General features: G+C 51.2%; 2 protein-coding genes and 2 pseudogenes across 2 annotated transcripts; 2 read left to right on the forward strand and 2 right to left on the reverse strand.

The window, feature by feature from the left end:
- Positions 1-4,048: 4,048 nt before the first annotated feature.
- LOC119448787 (CCR4-NOT transcription complex subunit 7-like) lies at positions 4,049-4,985 on the reverse strand (annotated as a pseudogene).
- A 930-nt stretch (positions 4,986-5,915) lies between these two features.
- LOC119448788 (CCR4-NOT transcription complex subunit 7-like) lies at positions 5,916-7,911 on the reverse strand (annotated as a pseudogene).
- A 2,472-nt stretch (positions 7,912-10,383) lies between these two features.
- LOC119448789 (protein DEK) lies at positions 10,384-11,265 on the forward strand. Its single transcript, XM_037712005.1, has one exon. The coding sequence runs from the start codon at positions 10,384-10,386 to the stop codon at positions 11,263-11,265; it is 882 nt and encodes a 293-aa protein (XP_037567933.1).
- Positions 11,266-15,007: 3,742 nt separating this feature from the next.
- On the forward strand, positions 15,008-15,990 carry LOC119448790 (CCR4-NOT transcription complex subunit 7). Its single transcript, XM_037712006.2, has one exon. It carries the CDS (start codon positions 15,008-15,010, stop codon positions 15,863-15,865), a length of 858 nt encoding a protein of 285 aa, XP_037567934.1. The 3' UTR covers positions 15,866-15,990.
- Positions 15,991-19,792: the final 3,802 nt, after the last annotated feature.

Consider the following 19,792-nt stretch of genomic DNA (forward strand, 5'->3'; position numbering starts at 1 on the left):
TTTTTGTCGGCTAGGCGTGCGATACACTTAATAAAGTGAGACAGAAAAGGGCAACAGAGAGCCAGGCATCCATGTTTTACAAACATGCATCGGCTTTCTATTCATTCATTTGTTAGAGTTTGCAGCATCCGCTTCTTACCCCCGTATTCAGAAATGCATCTTAACTTGAAGCCCATGCTTCAGTTGATTTTAATGACGCCTGTCGTGAACACGCCGTAGGAAGCTTAATGCTCGTTTTGGGCTTACTTACGCCAGGCAGCGGGCTCGCGACGCAGCAGAGAGGCTCGGCCTTTCTGTACCGACGTGGCAGTGGACCGCTAAGCTTTGACGCAAGTTCTGAGGGACCGTAATAAAGTTTTCTCATACCATACCATTACTTACGAGGAAGCTTTAGCTTGGGGGCTCCTATCTAAATACATGGGAAAGGAAAAAGTTGTCGCAGTTTCACCTGAAAGGCGAAGCATCAATTGCGATAGCAAACTTGTAGAGAGCTATACGGAGTAATGATATTAGCTTTATCTGCTGTATAAACTTGGACATGCAGCAGCATCGGCAACACGCAGAACTGTTGTCGACGCCATCGGCGTTTTGCCCGCGTTCGCTCAAAATGCGTGCGGCGTTGGTGACTGTTGCCGGAGCCTCTGATATAAATAGGCACTTGGTGCCGTAGCTAAACGTCGCTTCCCTTCCCTCCCCCTCCACCACGGCCTCTCGCGCGTCGGAAGAAGGCGCGTTTGCTCTACATATATGGTGATTGTAAAGGAGAAAAGAGACGCCTATTTCTGCAGCCCTTAAGCGAGCACGGCGCAGAACGCGCGTTTGTTCTCCGCCGTGCGTTCACTCCCCGTGAAAGACGCGCCGCTCGCGCACTTTCACCCGCACATACAGCGTTCGGCGCGCGGAGACGATTTCATCTCCAAATGACGTCATACGGAACCTCACGGCGACGGCGACGCCGACGGCAGAAATCTGCTTTTGAGTGTCCATATAATTGCTATCGCAATAAAATCGTTTATCTTGGCAACCACCGACGAGGTTTGTTTCATTTGAAAGAAAAAGATAAAATCTAGTAGCTGTTGGTTGCGAATTTTTTATTTACGTTGTCCATTCTTTAACAAAAACTGGCAAAAATCCAAAATTCTCAGAACATTAAACTATGATGTTTACAACTTTGTAACTCAGCAATAAAGAACTAATAAAGCAAGAAAAAAATTACACCATCTTCCCGTAGGGGAACCCTGAGTAGTATGCGAAGCAGCCATGGGGTCGACTGAAGTTCCCATTAGTTTTCAGTTCGTCGTTTCCGTTAGGTTGAGGTACGTAGCTACCGTTATACTTACCGTGCGTTGCGGGAGGAGAATGAGAGGAGCGGAGCGCGCGCGCGCGTCATTATACCGCGAGCTACAGTGGCGCCCCCCAGCGGAGTGTGCAGCGCCTATCGTCGCGCCTCTAACCTAAGCTGCTTCGCACTATCGCGCACGGAGCCACAGGTGTTGCCATTCGTTGCGCAATCCAGAGAGGAGCGTCGGAGAGGGGAGGAGAGGAGGAATGCCGAGAGGAGAGGAGATGAGACAAGTAGAGGAGAGGAGGGGGTGGAGGATGCGCATGCGCAGTAGAGGTGTGGTCGCCGCACGGCGGATGGATGGATGGAGGGAGTGACATAGCCCCGACCATATGCTGCTTCGCATCTAAAAAAAAAAATGGCAGCACTTCCACTGAGGTGGAGATGGAAGACCAGCGCAGCTGTACTACGGTGGGAAATATGTATTTTCAAATATGACTATTGAGATGTTATGGTATAATTGGTTATTTGTATTATTAAAGAATGAGAAATATATATGATCCGGTGTTTTTGATTTAAGTAGTGATCCCAGGGACCAGGCCTTATGGTCACTACGGTACACCGCTATAGGCTGTACGGCAAAGGTTGGAAGCTAAATGCAAGCGCTGTAACAGTGCTTGCATGTAGGCTCTCTAGTTTTTCACGTTCTTCATAAACAGGTCACCAACGCCGCGCGCGTTCAGTGCGAACGCGGGCAAAACGCCACTGGCGTCGACAACAGTTCTGTGCGTTGCTGGTGCTGCTACATGTCCAAATTTATACAGCTCCTCTGAATTTTGAGAATGACAGCCCATAAACAAAAGTCATAAAACAAAACACTGGCCGCGCATGCATTTTATGTTAAATCTTCTCAGACTGATATATTAAAAGTGCGAAACAAAAAGTCGGCAGATCCCACGTCCTGTAGGACTCGGTGTTATGCGAAGCATAACGAAACGACCATGAGAGCACCAATACGTAGGCGGCTTTTTTTGCGGTAGCAATTATATGGACACTCCAAAGTGGATTTCTGCCGTGGGCGTCGCCCTCGCCGTCGCCGTGAGGTTCCGTATGACGTCAACAGCGATGAAATCGTCGCCGCACTCCGGACGCTGTATGTGCGAGTGAAAGAACGCGAGGGACGGGCGCTTTCACGGGAAGCGAACGCACGGCGGCGAACAAACGCGCGTTCGGCGCCGTGTCTCCCTGAATGGCTGCAGAATTAGGCGTCTCGACGAGTGTCCCATTCTGATCTCGTCAAAAACCTCCGAGCCGGCCCCAGAGACACGGGCAACAGTAACCAACGCCGCACGCGTTCGGTGCGAGCGCGGGCAAAACGCTGACGGCGTTGACAACAGTTCTGCCCGTTGCTGGGGCTGCTGCATGCCCAAGTTTGTGCAGATAATAAAACTACTATAATTACTCCGTATAGCTCTCTACTAATTTGCTATAGCAATTAATGCTTCGCCTTTCGGGTAAAACTGCGAGTTTTTTTCATGACACGCATGTCATGAGATTCACGTCATGAGTTCTCAGCAGTCGCTTTAGCAACGCCCAGGAGACCTTAAGGCGAAAGCCTTAGCCATGCTCATGACTATGACTTCAACCAATGACCTTTAGCCTTTTCCTTCACTTAGTACCACATCCGAACCCATTCCATTCGTTTTTGAGTGTTCATCTTTTTTCTCTGAGTCATTGTCATTTTTGATGAGTCATGCTCATGACTATGACTTCTACCACCATCCTTTAAGTGTTTCCTTCACTATGTACCCACGTCCGAACCCATTGCAGTGGTTTTTGAATGTTAATCTCTTTTGGCTGAGTCACTGTCATTTTTGCTCAGTAATGGTCATGACTATTACCTCTACTATTCCCCTTTAGTGTTTCCTTGACTTAGTATCAATGTAAGAACCCATTTCACTGGTTTTTGAGTGTTTAGTTGCTTTTGCTGAGTCGTCGTAATTTTTGCTGAGTCATGATCATGATCGAATATGACTTCTACCATCATCATTTAGTGTTTCCTTGACTTAGTAATTACATCAGAACTAATTTCAGTGGTTTTTGAGTGTTAATGTTTTTTCGCTGGGTCATTGTCATTTTAAGCGGCTGTTTTATGACCTACATGACACGCATGTCATGTCATGACCTAGAATTTCGTCCATAGGAGTACTTAAATCGGCAGATATAATAATGGTGGGCATGTAACTTACCTTTCCACTATCCTGAAAACTTACAAACGCGCGTTAACACCAGTGCCTTCTTGAAGTCATAACCGCACAAAAGGTAAGAGCATTTTTAAAATACATAGTGCTGTAAAGCCACCACCAATTTGAACCAGCGCCAGTGCCAATTTCCGCATACATTGCAGCGTTGCTTCGGTAGGTCTATATTTGCTGATAGCAGCGGATTATTCAACCCGTCGCCTTAAGCACTGATACAACTGATGTGCTCTAATCACCTTCGGAGTTGGCAGTGGTAGTTTTGAAGCGCATTGTCTTACGTGAAATACAATATAAAAAATTATGAGCCATTCAACTCTGTGAAGGTGGATAACCAGCGAAGCTGTTGAGCGCACGAAACAGAGGTGACACAATTTTAAAGAAACGTACGAACGTATTTATTGTCCGGATCGGTGGTGATCGGTGGTGATAACTAGTACGCACGCACATTCTCGTATCACCTTCGTAAATAATATTGTAACAATTCTTCCTCAGAACCCAATACCGGTCAAGGTATACGGCAGCGGCACAGTCCAACGAGACGCCATGATGGAAGTGGTGTTGGCAAGCGGATGCGGCACAGTCCGCCGACGCTGAAATCTTGGTGGGCAGTGCTGGAACCCACCGCAAAGGCCATGGGCAAGTTCTTGGCCTCTTCACCAGGTTGCGGGTGCACTATTTCCGGCTTGGTCAGGCCGAACAGATGGCCGCAGTACTTGCATTGGTCGATATAGCCTTGGAAGTACACTTCGCGCATCTTGAATGCTATGTCCGTCAGCAAGCTGTCGCTGCCGGCCTGGTGTTGTGGCCCGACTCATTCAACCTGCAGCTGCTCGGCCAGTCCTTGCACACCTCTGAGGTTTCTGCAGTCCTTCATGAGGCACTTGAGGTCGTGGATGGCCGAGCAGTATATCTCCAGGATCTCGAAGAAGTCGACTTGGCTCGCAGGCAGGTTGTCACCCGTCAGCTGCTTCAGCATGTAAGCAAAGTCGTAGCAGCTGTGAAAAGCGAGCCATGTGATCTCGTCGGACAGGACCATCCCCGACGTCATGATGAGCTGGGCTAATTCGAACGGGTCGATGCCTTCGTTGTTGTGCTTGCCGAATTGTATTCCCGAGTGCATCAGCAGGTCGATCGAGTCCTGCACGTAGGTGTCTTCTGAGAGACTGAACTTGAAATTAAACTGCCAGGTGGAGCTTCGGCAGGTGACGAACGGCGATGAACACCGTGGTGCTGCCTGTCTCGGCAGCGACAGAAGCCTGGGCGAAGCCCGATCACGGCAGGATCCGCCAGGCAGCTGAGCCTCTGAGGACATCGCTGTAAGCCAGGGCGAAGCACGGTTCAGTAGGGTCAGGTCCGGTGACTTCGGGACGTGGCCCACCGCTCGGCCCGCAGTGCCCGGCGACAGAACACCGTGCTGCATGCCCCGCTCCGTTCAGCTTGTCGGCCCCGTCGCTCGAGACGATCGGGCGGGACACGCGCACAAATCACGCGCACACTCGCGCTTTTCGGGCCCGCATGCCGACACCAGCACTGATTCCGACACCCGCGCACTTCAATTGCCGTCCCCCCACTACGCATGATGGCTTGCCAAGTCGGTTCTTATTACCGACTGGCATGTTAAGAATGCGAAGAACTTCGGGGTAGATTCCACTGGTGGCGCAAGGCTAAAGACACAGCGGCGCTGATCGGTTCCTAGCTGGTCCTGGCTATACAAGTGATGCTAAGTTATAAGAACTGTATGAGCAGTTCCTCGTGGTCTGCGGCATCAGTGGACGCCTCGCGAAGCACTTGCAGTCCGAGCACACGTAGGGGTAGTGGGGCGAAAGCTATGCACAGTGTACGGGCGGCGCGCAGCAGACGACCCGCCACGATGACGTCACGGCGCATGCGCAGTAGCGCGCACCTGGCGGGAGCTCGGCTGAGCTGCCGCCAGAGGCGCCTGCTGCAATCACTGACACCGCGAGCGTTCGGCGCTAATGTGGGTATGGTGGCTAGCCACCATAATGCGGGGAAACGGAGAAGCGCGGATGGTGTCGGCAGCACCTCCTTACGTTGCCTCGTTAGTGCTGCTACAATTTGTTTCTCTGTCTGCGGCCTGGATCGCGCGATTTAGTGGGTGTCTACCTCTCCTCATATGTCCCTCCTCCCCCACCAGCGACCTTCGGTCCTCCCTTTTCTTTATAAAAGAATTAATTCATTCATTCATTCTCTGTCTCTCTCGCTCTCATTGTCTCTTTCTTTCTCTTGAGTATTGCGCGCGACGCGCGCACTCGCTCTCATATCTCTTTCTCTCTACCGAGCATAGCGCATGACACGCGCACTCTCTCTCGCTCTCATTTATCTTTGTCTCTCCCGAGCATAGCGCGGGAAGCTCAGCTAGGTGGTTCTGCTGTTAAAGGGAAATGCGATGAGATACAGCATGACATGGTGCCTCATGGCAACTATCAATTCCGGTCGCTGTACCAGTGCGAGACACTCCAAGAAAAATTGGAGGACGCTTAAGCTTCGCCTTTAAGGATGGAACGTGATTCAAGGAACTTTACCTGCTTTAAGTTGAAATAACTACGAATAGCTTTAAAGATAGTGTTCTCCAATTGAATCGCTTTGCTGTTTAATCCATTTAGTAATCTTGGTAGGCTATTTCGAAGCATCTGTTGTCCATATGATGTTCTACTGTTGGTACTTTTCAGGATTGCTTTTTGCGTGTTGCATATATAGTGGTATTGTTTTGCAACTTGGAAGTTGCTTAAGAAAAAGAAAAAGTTTAATTGATAAGAATAAAAAAATTGGAGGCGTAGAATAGGTTCGAGATACGCAGTAAACGGAGATCGCCAGGAAAGACCTTCGTGCAGAGGACTACATAAATGGGCAGATGTAATAATTGTGGCCATGGAATTCATGTTTCCACTATCCTGAAAACTTATAAATGCGCGTTAACACCAGTGCCTTCTTGAAGTCATAACCGCACAAAAGTAAGAGCATTTTTAAAATACATAGGGCTGTAAAGCCACCACCAATCTGAACCAGCGCCAGTGCCAATTTCCGCATACATTGCAGCGTTGCTTCGGTAGGTTTATATTTACGGATAGCAGCTGGTTATTCAGCACGTCGCCTTAAGCACTAATACAACTGCTGTGCGCTAATCACCTTCGGAGTTGGCAGTGGTAGGTTGAAGCGCATTTTCATACGTAGCAAAGACCATATGAAATTCAATATAAAAAAATTATGAGCCATTCAACTCTGTGAAGGTGGATAACCAGCGAAGCTGTTTAGCGCACGAAACAGAGGTGACGCAATGTTTAACAAACGTACGAACATATTTATTGTCCTGGTCGCTGGTGATCGGTGGTGACAACTAGTACGCACACACATTGTCGAATCACCTTCGTAAATAAAATTTACACAATACTTCCTCAGAACCCAATACCGGTCAAGGTAAAGGGCGGGGGCACAGTCCAACGAGACGCCAAGATAGAAGTGGGCTGGCTGACACCTGGACCAGTGTTGGAAAGCGGATGCGGCTACGCCGACGCTGAAATCTTGCTGAGAGACGCTGGAACCCACCGCAAACGCCCTGGGCACGTTCTCGGTCTCTTCGCCGGAATGAGGGTGCATGATTTTCGGCTTGGTCAGGCCGAACATGTGGCCGCAGTACTTATATTGGTCGATGTAGCCATGGAAGTACACTTCTCACATCTTGCGGAACGCCATGCCTTTCAGCAAGCTGTCGCTGCCGGCCTGGTGTTGTGGCCCGACTCCTTCAACCTGCAGCTGCTCGGCCAGTCCTTGCAGACCTCCTCTCAGGTTTCTGCAGTCCTTCATGAGGCACTTGAGATCGTGGATGGCCGGGAAGGATATCTGCAGGAGCTCGAAGAAGTCGACTTGGCACGCAGGCAGGTTGTCAGCCGTCAGCAGCTTCAGCATGTAAGCAAAGTCATAGCAGCTGTGAAAAGCGAGCCATGTGATCTCGTCGGACAGGACCATCCCCGACGTCTTGATGAGCTGGGCGGATTCGTACGGGTCGATGCCTTCGTTGTTGTGCTTGCCGAATTGTATCCCCGAGTGCATCAGCAGGTTGATCGAGTCCTGCACGTAGGTGTCTTCCGAGAGACTGACCTTAAAATTAAGCTGCCAGGTGGAGCCTCGGCAGGCGACGAACGGCGATGAACGCCGTGGTGCTGTCTGTCTTGGCAGCGACAGAAGCCTGGGCGAAGCCCGATCACGGCAGGATCCGCCAGGCAGCTGAGCCTCTGAGGACATCGCTGTAAGCCAGGGCGATGCACGGTTCAGTAGGGTCAGGCCCGGTGACTTCGGGAAGTGGCCCGCCGCTCGGCCCGCAGTGCCCGGCGAGAGAACACCGTGCTGCATGCCCCGCTGCGTTCAGCTTGTCGGCCCCGTGGCTCGAGCCGAGCTCGTGGGACCCGCGCACCAATCACGCGCACACTCGCGCTTTTCTGCCCCGCATGCCGACAACAGCACTGATTCCCACACCCGCGCACTTCAAATGCCGTCCTCCCACTACCCATGATGGCTTTCCAAGTCGTTTCTTATTACCGACTGGTATGATAAGAACACGAAAAAACTTCAGGGTAGCTTCCACTAGTGGCGCAAGGCTAAAGACACAGCGGAGTGTTAGCTATTTCACAAGCTGCTTGCTAGCGCCCCCTACCTTGTACATCACGATCTGCGGCCGAGACGCGTCTATTGTGTTGTGGGATTGTGTGACAGTGCGAGTGCGCGTTCGATAGTGCGACGACGAGGCTGTGCGAGTGTGAGCGCGAGTTACCGTGTCCGTGTTCGACGGACGCTATGTGCGAGTTCCTGTGCGATAAACGTGAGCCCCTGCGTTGCTCTCTGTGTGAGCACTCTTCCCTTTCCTTTTTCCCTTAATAAACCAAGTTTCATTCAATCAAACCACTGTGACTTGTGAGACGCGGCTGTCTTTAACATCTCAGAAGTGGGATTACTAGCCCCAACGGCGGTCTTCAACATCTCAGAAGCGGCATTACTAGGCCCAACGGCTGTCATCAACACCTCAGAACCGGGATTACTAGGCCCAACGGCGGTCTTCAACACTTCAGAAGCAGGATTACTAGCCCCAACGGCGGTCTTCAACACCTCAGAAGCAGGATTACTAGGCCCAACGGCGGTCTTCAACACCTCAGAAGCAGGATTACTAGCCCCAACGGCGGTCTTCAACATCTCAGAAGCGGCATTACTAGGCCCAACGGCTGTCATCAACACCTAAGAACCGGGATTACTAGGCCCAACGACTGTCTTCAACATCTCAGAAGCGGGATTACTAGGCCTAACGGACTGAGCGGCACCATGAATAGAAGGGAAGTTCGGAGTGGAGACGCCCCAACCGACAGCGACAACGAGAGTGGTGTTACTGGTGAGACTGTGCGTGAGGCGATTTCCTCCATGGGCACCGACCAAAGTGATGGTGTTACCGTGCGCGAACTATTGAACGCCCTTGTGGAAAAGGACCGCGTCCTAACGACTTTGTTGGAACGCTTGACTCCGTCAGCGACGCCACAGCCCATGTCCGCGGGAACGCCTGGTGGAATCGCTGCGTTCCAAGTGATGCCCGACCTAAGCAACAACATAACAAGCTTTAACGGTTGCGAGGACGCACCCTCAGCAAAGGATTGGATTGAAAATATCCGTACAACTGCGACGCTGCACAGCTGGCCTGAGTCTTTCATGCTTGAGACCGCAAAGTCCCGTTTGACCGGACCGGCGAGAGACTGGCTGCGTTCGAGGAGATCCGAAGTCAAAACTTGGAGCGATTTTGAAGAGCGTTTTCGGCGAACCTTCGTGAGCCAGACGCGTGCGGCAGAACGCTGGCGCAAAATGCACGAGCGAGTGCAACAGCGCAACGAAAGCTCGGTGGCCTATTTTCACGCCAAGGTGCGGTTGTGCAAGGAGGCGAACTTGGATTTTTGGGACACTCGTGAGCAGGTAATTACAGGACTACGTTCGAAACAACTCAGCACGATGTTACTCGGAAAAAGTCATGAGGACGACGACGATATTCTGCACGACATTCAGGAATTCGAGAGGATCGAGCGTGAAAGGCAAGCGTTTTTTGGTTCAGCGCGCGACCATAGAGCGGCGAGCAACGAAGCACGTGCTCCGTACGTGAGCGCGCTGCATGCAAGAAAATCCGTCGAGGAGGGAAGTACCAAGGACAGGCGACCCCCTCTGACTAACGAAAAAGGAGAGCGAAAGTGCTACAACTGTAGCCAGTACGGACATATAGCGAGAGACTGTCCGCAACCAAAACGACCGATGAAATGTCTCCTCTGCAACGGAACAGATCACACGCAGCGTCACTGCAAGGAGGCATTGCAGCGTAACGAGGCGAACACAGTAACGGAGCCAGTATGTGAAATCAAGAGCGCAAGCGTTTTGCTGAAGGAAGTCACTTTGAATGGAAAGTTCACTGTCGTTGGACTCATTGATACAGGCAGTTCTGGCTGTCTCCTGCGTGCCTCCGGAGCAGCGCGATGCGGCATAGAAATCGTTCCTGAGACAACAGACCTGTATGGTTTTGGAAATAGCACTGTGCCTGTGGCAAAAAACATTGGAAGGTGCAAGACTGATTTATGCATTGACGGTGTTTTGGCAAAGGACATACCCATTCTTGTAGTTCCAGATGAAGCGCAATCTGTCGATTTACTGGTCGGAAGGACATTCACAGAGTTGCCTTACATCGCGTATGCAAGAATTGAAGGTTCTCTGCGGTTTTGGCATTGTAGTGACAGTCCGTTCGCTCATCAGGAGCCCTATGAAAGTCACCAAAGAATGGAGCCTGTGGACCAAGCTGCAGCCGTGATGTCGGAATCGGAAAGCGTGCCGGTTGAAAACAACGTGAGAAAAGCTGCATCGGAAGAAAAGGCCCCTGCTGATGACAAACAGGATGACGGAAACTCTGCTGCTGAGGAGAGAAGTCACGATGAGGAGCCAAAGCTTGGCCTGCTGTACCAGGCACTGGAGCTGTCAGGTTCTCGGCAGCGCAAGAAGGTCGAGCGGCTGGACGTTAGCTTCCGCACAGCGGCACGCGAGCGGCCCCCACCAGAGCAAGGAAAAGGCACACCACTGGGTGACTGCCCCCGAATCGAGCACAACATCAAACGTGAGCGCTCGGAGAGTCTCAAGGGCTTGCATCGACTGCTCTTTGGCCACCCAGGAGCGCCATCCGAGATCAAGAAGAATTTGCGCAAGTTCAGTGGGTTTCCCTTTGAGAAGGACTCTGCAGAGTATGTGAAGAGAGAAAAGATGGTTGCAAAGCTCAAAAAGACTGCGCACAAACACTTGCTGGGTATGCTTGATTTGGAGAAGAGTGGCACGGTCGAGGAGTGGACGGATCGCATTCTCAACTTCCTGCTCAAGCCCTTTGATAACAAGAAGCCGCTGCCAGCTACCAAAAACAGAAAGAGAAAGTCTATGACACATGCTTCCGCTGGCAAGGGCCAGGCGAAGAAACGAAAGACGGTAAATCCCAAGGCAGAGAAGGGGAAGGCATCTCGAAAGCGGCCTGCAAAGAGGACCAGCACTCCTGCCAAGCGGAGGAAAGTAGCAAAGAAAGAGGAGTCCGACGAGGACGACGAGTCTGACGAGAAAGAAGTACGCAACGACGGCGCACGTATCGCAATTGAAGGCGTGGTCATCGACAACCAAAACGTCTCATCTAGACGACGACGAGGAGTCAGATGAATCCGAGCTCCAACTTGACCAGGATCAGTACGACGAGCCTTTGGCAGTTAGACGCCCACGCAGGCAACGAGTAGTACCTGCCAGACTACGCGACTGCATACCATAAGACAGCTAGCGTTCTTCGTGTGTGTGTGTGTGTGTGTTACTGCGATTACCTTAACGAGGACGTTAAGATTTCAGGACGGCCGAGATGTTAGCTATTTCACAAGCTGCTTGCTAGCGCCCCCTACCTTGTACACCACGATCTGCGGCCGAGACGCGTCTATTGTGTTGTGGGATTGTGTGACAGTGCGAGTGCGCGTTCGATAGTGCGACGACGAGGCTGTGCGAGTGTGAGCGCGAGTTACCGTGTCCGTGTTCGACGGACGCTATGTGCGAGTTCCTGTGCGATAAACGTGAGCCCCTGCGTTGCTCTCTGTGTGAGCACTCTTCCCTTTCCTTTTTCCCTTAATAAACCAAGTTTCATTCAATCAAACCACTGTGACTTGTGAGACGCGGCTGTCTTTAACAGGAGCTGATCGGTTCCTAGCTGGTCCTGGCTATACAAGTGATGCTAAGTTATACGAAATAATGCCAAGTGATGCTAAGTTATAAAAAAAATGTGGTTGATCCCTCTTATATAGGAATCGGTATAGAACACGAAAGTGAAACGTGTCTTCACAGAAGTAGTGTAATGTTTATTGCACATTGATATATAATGTCTATTGGTGTTTTGTGGCTAAAGCGCCCTTAGGCGTTGATGCACCCACGCTGACGCCTGGTGGCACGTCTCCTCCATCACGACTACCAACGTCGATGACCATGAGCAACCGTCGTGCATATGGAAGCTGCACTACGCTGCACACGCTAGCACAACGCGAAAGACGAAGCACGTAACTGACACACTAATACAACGCGCAAGACAAAGCACGTAACTGAATCGTCACCGAGTCAAATCAGCGCGTACAGCGCGTCGTAATTGCAGCCTCCGCGATCAACTTCAGAAACATTTTCAGAGCTAATTGCGGAGGCCATGCTCCGCTGTGCTGAGTACGGTGAACGCCACCTAGGTGGCGTTGGTAGTGCTTCTTGATGCCAGCGTCCCTTCGAATGCTGGCATCGAGGCGTCGTAGTATAGTGCCTAGAATATACTTACTAGTGTGCCGACCGCCGGGCGTTTCCAATGGGAGACGCTGGCACCGCCGGTGATGCCTTCCGCCGGAGGCCCCCAGACGGCGACACTGTTTGGGACCATGCTAACCGAGCGGCGCATCACGCGTCCCTTGCGCTTCGGGTGCACTTCGGATGCGCGTTCATAAGCGCAGTCGGTTGCGGCGCGTTGTAGCTTTCGAGCAAGTAGCATGTGGTGCCTCCGCATGTCATTGCTGGGTTTCTTTCTGTGCGCGTGGTTCGCACTTGTGTCTGTTCACGGACGGAACCGAGATGTCGCAGAAAACGAGGTGTAAACACAGCACCTGTTTTGTCCCATATTGTACAACTGGATAGCGCTCAAACAACGAGCAAGTCTCATTATTCAGCGCCTGTTGACTGGCCAGAACGTTTTGGCGAGTGGGAGAAGAATATAAGAGGGCTGATCGAAGGCTAACTCTGGCGGCTGTCGCTTGTGAGAAACACTTTAATAATTGCTACATTGAGCGCTCCTTCAAGATTAGTCGACGGCGTGTCGCCCATGAAAATGTGCCCTGTTTAATTACCGTCATTTATGGTAATTAATTTAATTTATGGTAATTAGATACAACTTGGTGCGAATTTAGCATTTGTGGACATGTCTCGCATATAATAGTTTACTGTGGAAAAAATTTACGCTTCGGAAACCACTTATTTATTTATTGGTATTTTTCGCAGAAACACCCCGTATCGTGTAGCGTTATAATGATAACTGTGCCTACGATCGTTTGTAAGTGCAACGAAATCATATTCTTTCGATTACGCTTTGCACCTCAACCAACGCTCCGCAGAACGAAACGGGCTGGGACAGCCCATTGGCGTCTGTCGCACACGCGCGCGTTTGCTAGAGACGCCGCTCGGCATAGCATGGTCCGTACGGCTATCGCCGTCTGGTGGCCGCCGTTGGAAGGCATCATTCTCCGTGCCACCGGAAAGCCCACGGTCGGCACACTAGTATGTATATTCTAGGCACTATAGTCGGAGTGCTGAGACCACCGAAGCGTTCTCTGTCGGTGCGCGTTAGTGTCATAATGCAGTACTTCTCTTTTCTGCTCGTAGGCGGCGGCACCGCCCCGAGCAAGAGCGCGGGTACACGGAGGAGTGTTAGATATATAAGGCGCGTCTGTGTAGCTCTCTGCAGATGCGTTTGTGGCGCAATGGGTTAAACGCTCGGCGATCTATCGTCGCGGACCGAGAGGTCGTGGGTTCGATTTCCAAATTTTGCATGTTTGTGGAACTTTTTCTTCTGGTTTCTTTCTTTGTATTATGTTCTATGACGTATTTCCGTGACGGAAATACGTCAGTGAAGTCTTGGTGGACCCCGGCATTAAACACTTTCGTGTTAAAAAGTGTATAAGCATTTCCTCGTGGTCTGCCTTGCTGGGCTGCAGAGCTCAGTCGCCACTCTCAATGACTGGATCCTTCCTAGAGGGACCCCTCAACACCGCAAAGCTATATATGACAGCTTGCTCACCTACCTTATAAGAAGCGAAACCATTAACTTAATCTAAGCACCTCACCGGAAAAACCACTGGGGTTGCCTTTTCATACAAGTACAATTTTCTATTTTTTTATGACTGAATAAACGTATTTCTCTCTCTCTCTCTCTCCTCGTGGTCCGTAGCATCGGGGAACGCCTCGAGAAGCACTTGCAGTCCGAGCACAGGGGAAGTGGGGCGAAAGCTATGCACAGTGCACGGGCGGCGCGCAGCAGACGACATGCCACAATGACGTCACGGCGCATGTGCAATAGCGCGTGGTTGGCGGGAGCTGGGCTGAGCTGCCGCCAGAGGCGCCTGTTGCAATGACGGACACCGCGAGCATTCAACGCTAAAGCGGGGAAACGGAGAAGCGTGGATGGCATCGGCAGCACCTCTTAGCGTTACCTCGTTGGTGCTGCTATAATTTCTTTCTGTATCTCTCATTTCCTCTTTCTCTCTCCCGAGCATAGCGCAGGACGCTCAGTGAAGTGGTTCCCAGTGAGGTGGTTTTAACAGCTCCGCAGTTAAAAGGAAATACGATGAGATACCGCATCACATGGTGCCTCATGGCAACAATCAATTCATGTCGCTGTACCAGTGCGAGACACCCCAAGAAAAATTGGAGGACGCTTAAGCTGCACCTTTAAGAGTGGAACGCGATAGCATTCAAAGCTCCCCGAATGCTTGTCAGGCTTCCCGGCAATTGCATCTTTCTTTTTCTCTCGAGTAGAGCGCCATACTATGGCGCGCCGCCGTGAGCACCATCTCGTTTCTCTAAAACAAACTGCTCCGCGAAAAGGGTCAATAGCCAGGACCAGCTAGGAATCGATCAGCTCCGCTGTGTCTTTAGCCTTGCGCCACCAGTGGAAGCTACCCCGAAGTTTCTCGCGCTCTTAACATGCCAGTCGGTAATAAGAACCGACTTGGAAAGGCATCATGCGTAGTGGGGGGACGTCAATTGAAGTGCGCGGGTGTCGGAATCAGTGCTGGTGTCGGCATAAGGGGCCGAAAATCGCGAGTGTGCGCGTGATTGGTGCGCGAGTCCCGCGAGATCGGCTCGAGCGACGGGGCCGACAAGCTGAACGCAGCGGGGCATGCAGCACGGTGTTCTCTCGCCGATGACTGTGGGCCGAGCGGAGGGCCACTTCCCGAATTCACCGGGCCTGACCCTACTGAACCATACATCGCCCTGGCTTACAGCGATGTCCTCGGAGGCTCAGCTACCTGGCGGATCCTGTCGTGGTCGGGCTTCGCCCAGGCTTCTGTCGCTGCCGAGACAGGCAGCACCACGGTGTTCATCGCCGTTCGTCACCTGCCGAAGCTCCACCTGGCAGTTTAATTTCAAGTTCAGTCTCTCAGAAGACACCTACGTGCAGGACTCGATCGACCTGCTGATGCACTCGGGAATACAATTCGGCAAGCACAACAACGAAGGCATCGACCCGTACGAATCCGCCCAGCTCATCAAGACGTCGGGGATGGTCCTGTCCAACGAGACCACGTGGCTCGCCTTTCACAGCTGCTACGACTTTGCTTACATGCTGAAGCTGCTGACGGGAGACAACCTGCCTGCGTGCCAAGTCGACTTCTTCGAGCTCCTGCAGATATCCTTCCCGGCCATCCACGATCTCAAGTGCCTCATGAAGGACTGCAGAAACCTGAGAGGAGGTCGGCAAGGACTGGCCGAGGAGCTGCAGGTTGTACGAGTCTGGCCACAACACCAGGCGAGCAACGACAGCTTGCTGAAGGGCATGGCGTTCTTCAGGATGCGCGAACTGTACTTCCAAGGCTACATCGACCAATGCAAGTACTGCGACCACATGCTCGGCCTGACCAAGCCAAAAATCTTGCACCCGCAGCCCGGCGAAGAGGCCGAGAACTTACCCACGGCCTTTGCGGTAGGTTCCAGCGTCGCCGAGAAGATGGCAGCGTCGGCGGGCTGTGCCGCATAAGGTTGCCAACACTGGTCCCAGCGTCGCCCAGCCCACTTCCATTTTGCCGTCTCATTGGACTGTGCCGCTGCAGTTTACCCTGACCAGTGTTGGCTTCTGAGGAAGAATTGTGTAGATTTTATTTACGAAGGTGATTCGAGAATGTGTGCGCGTACCAGTCGTCACCACTGATCACTACCGATCACCACCCATTAGGAAAATAAATATGATCGTACGTTTTTTAAAGATTGTCTCACCTCTGTTTCGTGCGCTAAACAGCTGCGCTGGTTATCCACCTTCACAGAGTTGAATGGCTCATAATTTTTTATATTGTATTTCACGTGATCTTTGCTATGTATGACAATGCGCTTCAAAACTACCACAGCCAACGCCGAAGGTGATTAGAGCACATCCGTTGTATCACTGCTTAGGGCGACGTGTTGAATAACCCGCTTCCATCAGTAAATATAAACCTACCGAAGCAACGCTGCAATGTATGCGGAAATTGGCACTGGCGCTGGTTCAGATTGTTTGTGGCTTTACAGCACTATGTATTTTAAAAATGCTCTTACTTTTTGTGCGGTTATGACTTAAAGAAGGCACTGGTGTTAACGCGCGTTTGTAAGTTTTCAGGATAGTGGAAAGGTAAGTTACATCGCCACCATTATTATATCCGCCGATTTAAGTACTCCTCTGGACGAAGGTTTCTCCCGGCGATCTCCGTTTACTGCGTTTCCCGACCCTATTCTACGCCTCCAAATTTTCTAATCTTATCAATTATACTTTTTTTTCTTTTTCTTAGGCAACTTGCCAAGTTATAAAGCAATACCCCTATATATGCAACACGCAAAAAGTACTCCCGGAAAGTACCAACAGTAAGAACATTATATGGACAGCAGACGCTTCGAAATAGCCTACCAAGATTACTAAATGGATTAAACAGCGAAGCGATTCAATTGGAGAACACTACTTTTAAAGCTATTGGCAGTTATTTCAACTTGAAATAGATAAAGATCCTTGAATGTTTTTACTGAGCAAGTATTGTAGTTGGTCTGGTGCTTTCTGGTTCTTTCTTTTTTTTCTTTATTGTTTCGGGCAACAGTATGTTTGCTTTGTTTTACAGCGAAGCTGTGGACTTCTCGTTGGTCGGAAACTTTCGTGGCGTAAACAGAAAACTCCATACCCCATACCAGCTGTGCGATAGCTTCGTCGAGCTGTGAGAGAGAGAGATGAGAGAGAGTGAAAGCAGCGTATAAAAATAGCATCGCGCAGCATAGCGGATGCCAGGTGGAGAGGAGTGAAGGGATGAGGTAGTGGGACGCGTAGAGCTGCTGCGGACCCCGATCGCGTTTGCCCGCGTTCGCGCCGAACTCGAACAGTGTTCGTGACTGCAGCCGATGCCTCTGGCGGCGGCTCGGCAGATTTCGACCAGACAACTGGACACTGGTTGCCTCCCAAAGACTGAAGCGAGAGCTAGGGAAGCTGAAACCAAGCGTCGCAGAAGAGAACGTCCTGAGTTTATATTGGGGGAAGCTGAGAGTTCGCTTAGAGAGAGAGAGAGAGACAAACGGAGAGGGAAAGGTAGGGAGGTTATCCAAGGACGTGCCCGGTTGGCTACCCTAGACTTGGGGAGGGGGAAAGGGCAGAATAGATAAGGAGAGAAAAGAAAAAAGTTGCAGTGGCTTAGCTCGGCTATGCCAGGATATACGTAGCGTTAGCAAAGGTTCAGCTGATTATTCTTAGCTTATTCTTAAGATTATTCTTAAGATAAGATTATTCTTATGAGTCAAGCTTCTCTGTTCTTCTGCGCTGTTGAGCAGCATTTGCGCTCTCCTTCTCCATGGCTATACCACACTGGCAAACGCCAGTCAGAAGCGCAGCGGCTCCAGCGCAGTGTCAGACGGCGACTGCACACCGAGCGCGCGCCGGCGCCAGTGCGTCTACCACGGCTACGACGTCACTCCTCTGGAATGCGCAGACCGGCGGCGGTGAGTCGCGCACGGCGGCGGCGGAGTGCGCGAGAGGTGCCGGCTCCGGTGGCTCCGGTGCGCCAGCCGTGTGACATCACTGATCCTTGCGCATGCGCAGCACGGCTGTTGATGTACCGCTCGAAACGGGCTTGGCTAGGCCAGTGTAGCTAACGCTACAAAAATGAAGCCAGTCATTCGCAGAGACAGTCACAGAAGAATCTCCGCTATCACAAGCGTTCGTACAATCCAGTACTCTTCACGAACTCCAGAAGGGCTTTTGTGGCCTTTTGCATGCAAGGATGTATAGGCCAAGGCCCAAGAATATTCTTTTCCGAGAGCGTTCTGTTATCTAAGAGGTTGAGTTTAGCTTGGAGAATACGTTGTTGAGTGTCAAAAGATGGACAGTGACACAGAAGGTGCTCAAGAGTCTCGTCGCACCCGCACAAATTGCGCGCCGCACTGTTAGTCATCCTTATTAGGAACGAATAGGCGTTGGTAAATGCGACACAGTAAAGTTGTTTCACTACGGGAGAGTACAGGTGGTAGGCGAAGTCGCAAGTTAGGGTCAGGAGTGTGCAAACTTGAGTTGGTGAACCAGGTGAATTTCATCGCAGAAGTGTGATTTGGAGAGCAATCGATTGAAGTCGCTGCTCAGCATCCGTTCTTGAGAGTGGTGTAGGAACCAGGTGATGTTTGTGATGAGCCGAGCGTGCCGCTTCATCTGCGCTGTCGTTGCCGACAATTCCGCAATGGCTTGGCGAATAAATGAAGATCCGGAGGCGTGTGAACGTGGCCAATTGAATTCATCGCGATACTACGCAGAACATCGCGAAGAAATCCTGAGCGCCAGGAAACCAAGTGTGTGGTTGGTGCGCATGCGCAAGGATCAGTGATGTCACACGGCTTGCGCACCGGTGCCAGCGGAGCCGGCACCTCTCGCGCACTCCGCCGCCGCCGCGCGCGACTCACCGCCACCGGTCTGCGCTTTCCAGAGGAGTGACGTCGTAGACGCACGGGCGCCGGCGCGCGCTCGCTGTGCAGTCGACGTCTGACACTGCGCTGGAGCCGCTGCGCTTCTGACTGGCGTTTGCCAGTGTGGTATAGCCATGGAGAAGGAGAGCGCAAATGCTGCTCAACAGCGCAGAAGAACGGACAAGCTTGACTCATCGGATCCCGAAGTAGTTGCCTGGCAATTAGCGGTTGAGCGTAGGAGACAACCAGGAAAGCTAAGAATAATCAGCTGAACCTTTGCTAACGCTACGTATATCCTGGCATAGCCGAGCTAAGCCACTGCAACTTTTTTCTGACGGGTTTTACTTTGAGAAATTCAATTTTGTTCACTATTGCCTTGCGCCACGCGGATGGTCTGCGCGTTCGGGGTGGTTTGGGATGATTTTCTCCGCCACCGACGCCGACGCAGGATTTTCTGCGTCAAGGGACCCTTAATAAACGCTGTTGCATTAAAACGGTGAGAGCGCTTGTCTATTGCATAAAACGCGAACAGCTGGCCCTACGATAGCCACATACTCTCACTCGAGCAAACATATCACACCCTTTTGAGAACTTCTCTAGTACGCTTATCTTATGGCATTTTAGTCCTCAGGTGCATCATGGTTACTTTATGAGACATCATTAGAAATATTCTAAAAAGTTTACCAATTTATTTCCCGAATGGCTGCTTAATATTAGGTTGATGCTCACACTTGTCGCAAACGCTTTGTGATGCACACACGATCAATCTCTATTCGACATGATATATCGCCTATGCAAATTTGCAACTTGGTCGCGTAAACAGGATGTCGTAATCTGCGCAGCAGATCGAATTCAAGATAACCAAACGAGCGAATGTGGACGTTGTCATGACCCATAGACGTCCATGGCCGGCTAGCTGTAGCCAAGGTGGGTACGGCGTATAATTCATGGGTGATGTCAATGAGCATGAAAAAGCAGCTGAGTGCTAGCCTTAGCATAAACTACA

Source organism: Dermacentor silvarum, chromosome 4 (assembly GCF_013339745.2).
Source record: "Dermacentor silvarum isolate Dsil-2018 chromosome 4, BIME_Dsil_1.4, whole genome shotgun sequence".
NCBI classification, from domain to species: domain Eukaryota; kingdom Metazoa; phylum Arthropoda; class Arachnida; order Ixodida; family Ixodidae; genus Dermacentor; species Dermacentor silvarum.